Source organism: Saccostrea cucullata, unplaced genomic scaffold (assembly GCF_032062105.1).
Source record: "Saccostrea cucullata isolate Sc308-1 unplaced genomic scaffold, CSIRO_AGI_Scuc_v1 ctg665, whole genome shotgun sequence".
NCBI classification, from domain to species: Eukaryota; Metazoa; Mollusca; class Bivalvia; order Ostreida; family Ostreidae; genus Saccostrea; species Saccostrea cuccullata.
Window position 1 is genome coordinate 81,278 of NW_026930279.1, and position 7,876 is coordinate 89,153.

The window sequence follows — 7,876 nt, forward strand, 5'->3', positions numbered from 1 at the left end:
ATTATTGCGTTTAAATGCAAAAAAATATATATTATTGTGATTTAACACAAAAACATTTGCCTTTAAACGCAAAAATATTATATGCGTTTAATCGCAAAAATATTGTATGCATTTAATCGCAAAATTATTGCGTTTAATCGAAATATTGCGTGTAATTGCAATAATTTTAATAGTATTTCATACTAGATAATAAAAATTATTATGATCAGCATATATCGGATCAGTGTCATTTTCTTTATTTTGCTAGTGATAGGAATATTTGTTTACATTGAGACCTGTTTTCAAATGTTTACCGTTAAAGAGGGAAAAGTTGAATAATTTCTAGGCTTTTCAACTTCCGCTAGGGTTCGATAAATTTTTAAGGCATGTTAATCAAAGTATTGTGTATGGGTATTGTTTAACTGACAACAAAGTGATGTTTGAATACTTTAGGCGTCATGATTTGTGTCATTCTAGCCGCTTGTTCTACATCAAGATGCAGGATCTGCTATGGCTTGTAATTATATTATGCAGCGTAAGTAAAGAAAAAGACTTTATTTGTTGACATTAAATCTTTTAGAATGAATTTCATGTTAACGTTAATACAGTATTATTATATACGACTCTTATATACATGGGCATTTTTAAAATATATACTGAAACGCAAAAGAAACGCAACATGCTACTTTAGGGGAAAATAATTATGTAAAATTAAGAATTTTGTATCTTATAATTATGAATATCTTCAATTTGGTAAATATTGGTAATTTTACGGTTGAACAATTTTCAGACCATAACCGGAAGTCAAGTTTGAGACTGCTTAACATAAATCAAAAATTTTATGTTTAACAAAACATTTGGCAATATTATGGAGTTTAAAGGGTTTGTACTGTTCATCTTAAGCAATGCAGCAAAATTTCAAAAAATAAAATCTCCTTTTGTTTTGTAACGATGCTGGGGCTTCTTGAAAATGGCTTTAGAACGCATTTCCATTGCTCTAGCTGGAAAATCTCAAAGTAAAGGTGATGGAGAGTTGATGAATGCAAATATATACTACACTGCGCCTCAAAGGGGTCTTAAGTATCATATAAATAAATGAAAGCACTTGGACCGGATGTCCAAGGGTAAATACAATGCGCTTAGTTAGAAAAAATTCTACATAATCATCTGAAAAAATGGCATTTAACTCTTTACAACTTATTGAATTGTTTAGCAACATACACCGAATCCTCGCGTCATAGATATATAATGTTACCATTTCCCCGCAAGCACTTTACAGCGGGGTACAAGTTTCTCTAAAGTTTAGCGTAAATTATATTATGACGCAATATTTTAATTAGAAAATTACTTTTCTTGTTTTATGAGATTTAAGCAAGTATAAAATAGTTGTAATTTGGCAATGAATTGAAGATTGAATGAACTTTTTATAGTGCGTGAAAATGCGTGATTGCGGGGAAACGGTAAATGCGTGATTTTCCGTTAGAAATAGGAAACGGTATATGCGTTAAAATGCGTTACTGCGGGGAAGGGGGTTAAAAATGGCAAAGAATATTTCCTTTGCTCAGATCTCGATATTGGTTAACCTATTGTATCGTAGAAATTAAGATGCAATTATTTTCAAGGACATTCTTGCATGTAATTGAAAGGCTGGAAGGGGTCGCGTGTTTTTACAGTCATAATTATATGTTACTTAGTAAAGTTAAAAGATAAACATTTAACATTTTTATCAAATCTCTGATGTTCTGAAAAGTGAGTTTAGCCTTACTCTATTCTTTTTTTTTTTTTTTTTTTGATAATTATTAGATACAAAATTCAAACATTTGTAGATTACTGCTTCTTGCGTTTCTTTTACGTTTCAGTATATGATTGGATGCATGTCTTATTTGAGCAAAATATTTTTTCCACAGCCAATATATAATGTTTATACTTTTACTTAATCATTTATTTATCTATCATTTTATTTTTTCATTTATTCAGTGTCTAGGAGGATATACCAAGCCAAATGAATTCGTGAAACGCGTTAAGAAATGTCCATCAAATAAACAAGAGTGGGAGAGAGCTGTAAAAAAATCAAGATGTGAATTAATGTCAAGGAGTTATGAAAATATATACAACTATCATTGTTTGAAAGATGAGTGGTTAGATAACTGTATAGAAGTGTGTGCACCATCTATCGTAATTATTGGTAAAAAAAAAACCCCACTATTTTGTACTTTGCATTTATATTTTTGCTTTATTGTCTTCAATTTCATCTTCATGCTATCATTTAATGGAGAGGTGTTGAAAATGTTATTTCATACTACATATAAATTAATTGTCCTTTTGAAGGCCATTGTCCAGAATACAATACAGTTGGAGATCTTATACAAGAGAATTTTCTTCTTGATTGCACGAAATTCACTGTTCCTTGTCCAAAAGTTTACAATTCAACGGATATTTACAAATGTGAGTAACATGGCAGGAGACAAAAAACAAATTGATGTATCTTTATAAAAATGTTAAGGTGGATAAAGCATGTTCTTGGCAGATAAATTACTAAGTTTTATCATGTTTACTTGAAAATATTTTGAGTAATAAGATTTGAAATGCTATCGTTTTCTAACACAAGGAGCAATCTACAACGTAAAAACAGACAAATAGTTTCCGTTTTTTCACATACTAGAAAAACCATTTCAGTCATCAAAAAAAATTATTTTAAAATCTATAAACCGATTTTTAATTGCAACCTTTGGGTTATACGCCGCCCTCCTACACCAGTCAATGAAATGTGTTATATAAATATGGTAACTATTTGTGTAGATACTCAATGCTAGTATGTGTCCATCAATTCAGTAGATTGTGTTGGTTTAATCTACGTACGGAATCTCATTATTATATGACATCGTGTTTCTACAAAACAACGCTTGTCTACAGAATTTAGGGACAACCCTCGTTCTATAGCTGAATACGATAAGGCCTTGTATGAAATATTATAACAGAAAATGAAAAGTAGCACACGTAATTAAGTGTACATATACATGATATTTTGTTTTTTTATGTTCAAATTCAGATTGAGAAGGCAAACGAAACACTCTCGATGCTTTATAATAGAAAGAATAGTCATCATGCCTTATTGGTGAATATTAATGCGTCTTGTGATTAGGGCAAGGAATGTCCTATGGTATCAAATTTTGAAGATAATGTTTCGAATACAAAGGACAATGATATACCGTATAATGGAGAGAAGTGCAGTATAGAAAACTATTATTGCATTATAACTTTCAAAACTGGTGAAAAAAAAAATGGCTAAGAAATAAGTTCAGTTTACATAATTATGCTATGATTTAAGAAAAGGGTTATATTTGAAGGCATAATCATCGAAAATTTTAATAGTAAACATATGAAAAAAGATGAAAGACAATGCAGATGGGTATCTGTTGATACAATAATAAACATGCAAAATCTTGGTAAAAAGACCCCCAAAGGAGTTGACTGTGGGGAAAAAACTCTTTTTGATCTATGCCAGCTGGTTACTGGTAATAATAGCCTTGTTAAAATTTCTTAATGGCTGATAAAATCGTTAACCTCATCTCCAGTACGCCAAGAATATTTTTTTTATTAAATAGGTATTTTAAATTAAATTCAATACTTTATGTCTCAATAATTATTCACAATTCTTAAGTATACAGTACTTGTTTTTTAGATCAGGAATGTTATGAAATCACAACTGAGACATTGGTTGAAAACATTTTGACCCACGATGATAAGGAAGAGAGACAAATTGAACATCTTGATTCCACAACATTCTTACAAAGTTCATTGCTTACAAGAGAAGAGAATTCTAATCTTCAAGTGTACGTATGTCAGGAATTATTGTCTATAAAAATATTGACCTTGAACGAAACCAATTATATGATTTAGGCGAGATTTCTTTAAAATTGTTTTTTGAAGATTTCCTTAGAAAGATTTTCTGAATTTTAATACCGGTATTCCGTTCTAATTCTTTTTTTTTAATTCTGTTTGATCAGCAAATAATATCCTGTTGTTGCTTTTTTATTATTATTAATTATATAATCAACATATAAGATTGTTGTTTGCTTATCATTCTACTACAATTATTTCCTCGGCTTTTAAGATTTCATTAATTTTAGAATATAAATTTATGATTCATGATTGTGCTGCTTACGATTCATGTTGTTTGAAAAGATACTAGTAACAGGCTACTACAAATAAGTAAAGTTGGCAATAGTGGCTGGCTATGAGATGTAAGTAAAGTTGGTAGTAGTAACTGGCTACAAGTAAGTAAAGTTAGCTACTTGTAACTGGCTACTAGTATATTACTTGAATCTTCTAGTAAGTGTTGTGTAAAATTATGCAAACTTGGGATACAAATGTTGATATTCTTGAAATAGCTGGCTTTTTACACAGTTGATTTCCGCTGATATTGTTGACAAAAACAATCTCTTAGCTTTTCCACATGATTTAGCACTGAGGTAAACAAGAAATCGTACGAATTAAACTCAGCTACTAATACCTTTTGTGTAAAATTGTGCAATTTGGGATACAAATGTTGATATTATTGAAGTAGCTGCATTTTTTAATCGTTGATATCCACTGATATTGCTGATGAAAACAATTTCTAAGATTTTCCACATGATTGGCACTGAGATTACCATATATGTAGTATTAAACTCAGCTACAAGTCCTTTTGTTTAAAATTATGCTATTTTGGGTTACAAATTTCGATAATCTTGAAGTTGCTGTATTTTTAACCTCAGTGCCAGATTTCTCTAACTTCAGTGCAAGATCATGTCAAAAAGCTTATAGATTGTCTTAATAATGAATATTTACTTATTTTCTTCTCAACTTAATGTGATCTGTATTTTATTACTAAGTATGTAATAAATGTAATAAAACATTCCGTTTTCCATATCACATCCTGTATCAGCCCGAGACACCAATATCAGCCAGAGGGCTTTCGGCCCTCTGGCTGATATTGGTGTCTCCGGCTGATACAGGATGTGATACGGAAAAGGGTAAGTATTATTCTCTATGTAATAAAACTGTAGGTAAACCTGTAACTTGTAGCCCAAATGCAGTTCCTAGGGATTCGGATATGTGAATGCTAAAAACTCTGGAACCAATCGCTTCGAATTTATGGTCAAGATTTGAAAATTTGAGTAGTTGTCAAACTTCTCTGTCAAGGTCAAATGGTGAGAAATTTTAACACTAGTACCCAAAGAAAGGCCGTGGCTAAAGGGATACAGAAAAAGACAAATACATTCCACTTCATATTCAAAAATAAAGCAAAGTGAAAATTCTACTTTGTTCCTAAATAAGTAGGTCAAATCTCAAGACAAAAGATACATATAAGTACCAAAAGTAAGGTCAGGTTCGTTACAAGGAATTCGCATGTTATTGTTATGTAAAATTTAAAGCCAAAACAACAAAACAACAAAAGTTAAAAAGTTATGACCATGGTCACAAAGCTAAAGACATCAATTCTAAACGACTTAACATCATACGCGTAGACATTCCTCATCAACCCGATTACAGGAACATTAGAATCATTAACGACCATACGTCCAAAGGATATGCATTTGTAACCTTTTCTTCGGGTTAGCGATATGGTCCGTGAATTTCTACTTTTTAAGTTATGCTTGGCTTTACCCACATGTTCACAAATGTACATTTTAAAAGTTTTACATTTGTATATAGAATACGAGGGGCGTTCAATAAATAATGTCATTAGCTCGATTACATACAACATAGTAGTCATATAACATAAAGCTTGACTTTCTCTCATTATTGAATCTTTAATGAATTTATAACAGTTTATGTGACCACTTTTCATCACATAGTTTTATCCTGAGAAGCTGGGAAACAAGGGCTACTCGATACACTGCATTAAAAATGAATGGTAAAGAATCTGTAAACGAGAGTGAAAATAAAAGCAACATTAAAGCTGCTGTAAATCTTGTTAAAATCCCAAAGAAATATTCACTGAAATATGTGAAATTTACAGCAACCGATGCCTGTTTTATAGACAAATTAGCAGGTGGATTTCAAATATAAAAATTTATATAATGGGCATCAAAAATGGGTACCCTCCTTGCCAACAAAAATTATAACAACTTATGTACTGTTTGCCAAATTTCAACAAATAATATTTGATGTTGTATGATTGACTTTAAGACACATAGAAAATTTGATAGACATCATATCGGGAATAGTTAACACTGTTTTGAAGAAACGTTTGACGGTAATTAAGCTTGGTACTCTAAGGTCAGCCTATATTTTGAAAAATTAGTGAAAACGACAGCGTGTACAAAAGTCTTAACAATTATTTTAAAATATCAGTAATTTTCATAATCCACGTTTGTGTCATATTCAAACAGATATTGGAACATGAATCTATTGCTTAGAACCAATAAAACAGAATTTACCATTAGATGTACTTGATAAAAACGGCGAAGGTCTGTCAAGAGCAAAGGTATGCAAGAGCACAAAAGCAGATTTATATGCAGTTTTCTTAAATATAAGTGGTATTATTGTTCAAATTCGTATTCGGGGAGACAGTTTAATATCTGGAGGTGTCTAGAAAGCAGTTGTTTTTGCAAACAAAATCGAAAGGTTTATCAGAGAAAGGACCCAGAATCAGGAATCCACTGCATTGAATTTCTTCATGACAGCGTTTAAATCCGCATGCCCTAAAGAGTAAAGGGGTTTACGGGATAAACAGAAAGTTAATGTTTTTCACATTAACAATATTTGCCAGATCTTTGACATCTTGACTTGTTTCTGTTTCCAAACTTGAATAAAACACCTTTCAAAGGGAAAAAACAAGTCCAGGAAATCATTGGGTCTGCCATTTTCCAGTATACTAAGGGTCATACCCAAATATGAGTTCTAAAAACAATCAGAAAATAGATAAAAATGTTACGGACATGTGTTTGAATTAAAATAGATTAATAAGTAAAATCATGAAGACTAAATCATTGAAAAGCGTCGTTTGCTTCTTTTAGAGCCCCAATGACATTATTTATTGAACGCCCCTCGTATACATTATTATAATTAATTTTCTTAAAACTGTATTGAGTCATTTTATTTTGTTTCATTGTAGATATGATAATAAATGGCGCTTTAACTGGATTTTTGCAGTCATTGTGGGATTCATTGCTTTATTTTGTGCTGTATTTTTCTATCCTTTTTTCTTAATAAAGAAAATGTCACATCGATCCAATACAATTAAAGTGCTATCATGATCGAATTATCGAATAGGATAAGGTAAATGGAAATGATAATTATGGGATGTACTCACACAAAGGTAATATCCAAAAGAAACGACTAGGATTCCAAGGATACTAGGATTACAGTATCACACTAAACTGTGCGTTTCAGTCTTTGTTGTAGAGGACATCATCAGGGCATTTCACTGAATTTACACGCTAAAACATTCTTTAAATAAGAGGTAGAGTTCAGCCGACGAATTTGTTAAAACTTTCGTTATTTTGTTCAAAAAAGTGTGCTCACTTTGATTAACTTAAGTGTATGGTTTGATAGAAAAAAGTATGTGCAGACTTTCTGTGACATAGTGACTTTTTGATTATGCCTTCATTTCTGCAATGCTGAATGATCTTCATGTGTATTTGAATTTGATTTAAAATGTTATGTTGCTGTTTTAGTGACAGTAAAGAAGAAATCATTGCGATGTACCGTATACGTAGAATTTTTAGCGAGAATTTGATTTGGCATTATTAGCGAGGGTGTCGAAATCGTAAAATTGAATATCGCTAAAAATTAAATGCATTTTATTTGATTTGATTTAATTTCTTTAACGTGCATTTTAAAATCGCTAAAATAACTTCTCGCTAAAAATAAATTACCTGTTTTTCAGGTCAAATCGCTAAATTTGCGT

At 31.1% G+C, this 7,876-nt stretch overlaps 1 protein-coding gene across 1 annotated transcript; it reads left to right on the forward strand.

Moving 5' to 3' along the window:
* Positions 1-439: 439 nt before the first annotated feature.
* On the forward strand, positions 440-7,619 carry LOC134283567 (uncharacterized). Its single transcript, XM_062766085.1, has 5 exons — positions 440-514; positions 1,957-2,164; positions 2,308-2,424; positions 3,662-3,812; positions 7,082-7,619. Exons 1-5 carry the CDS (start codon positions 476-478, stop codon positions 7,221-7,223), a joined length of 657 nt encoding a protein of 218 aa, XP_062622069.1. The 5' UTR covers positions 440-475; the 3' UTR covers positions 7,224-7,619.
* Positions 7,620-7,876: the final 257 nt, after the last annotated feature.

What these genes read in the sequence shown, in the direction of transcription:
- LOC134283567 (XM_062766085.1), top strand. Translation starts at nt 476, where the DNA reads ATGCAGGATCTGCTATGGCTTGTAATTATATTATGCAGC. An exon ending in ACCATCTATCGTAATTATTG is followed by an intron (nt 2,165 to 2,307) that starts GTAAAAAAAAAA and finishes GTCCTTTTGAAG; the next exon opens with GCCATTGTCCAGAATACAAT. An exon ending in TTCAACGGATATTTACAAAT is followed by an intron (nt 2,425 to 3,661) that starts GTGAGTAACATG and finishes CTTGTTTTTTAG; the next exon opens with ATCAGGAATGTTATGAAATC.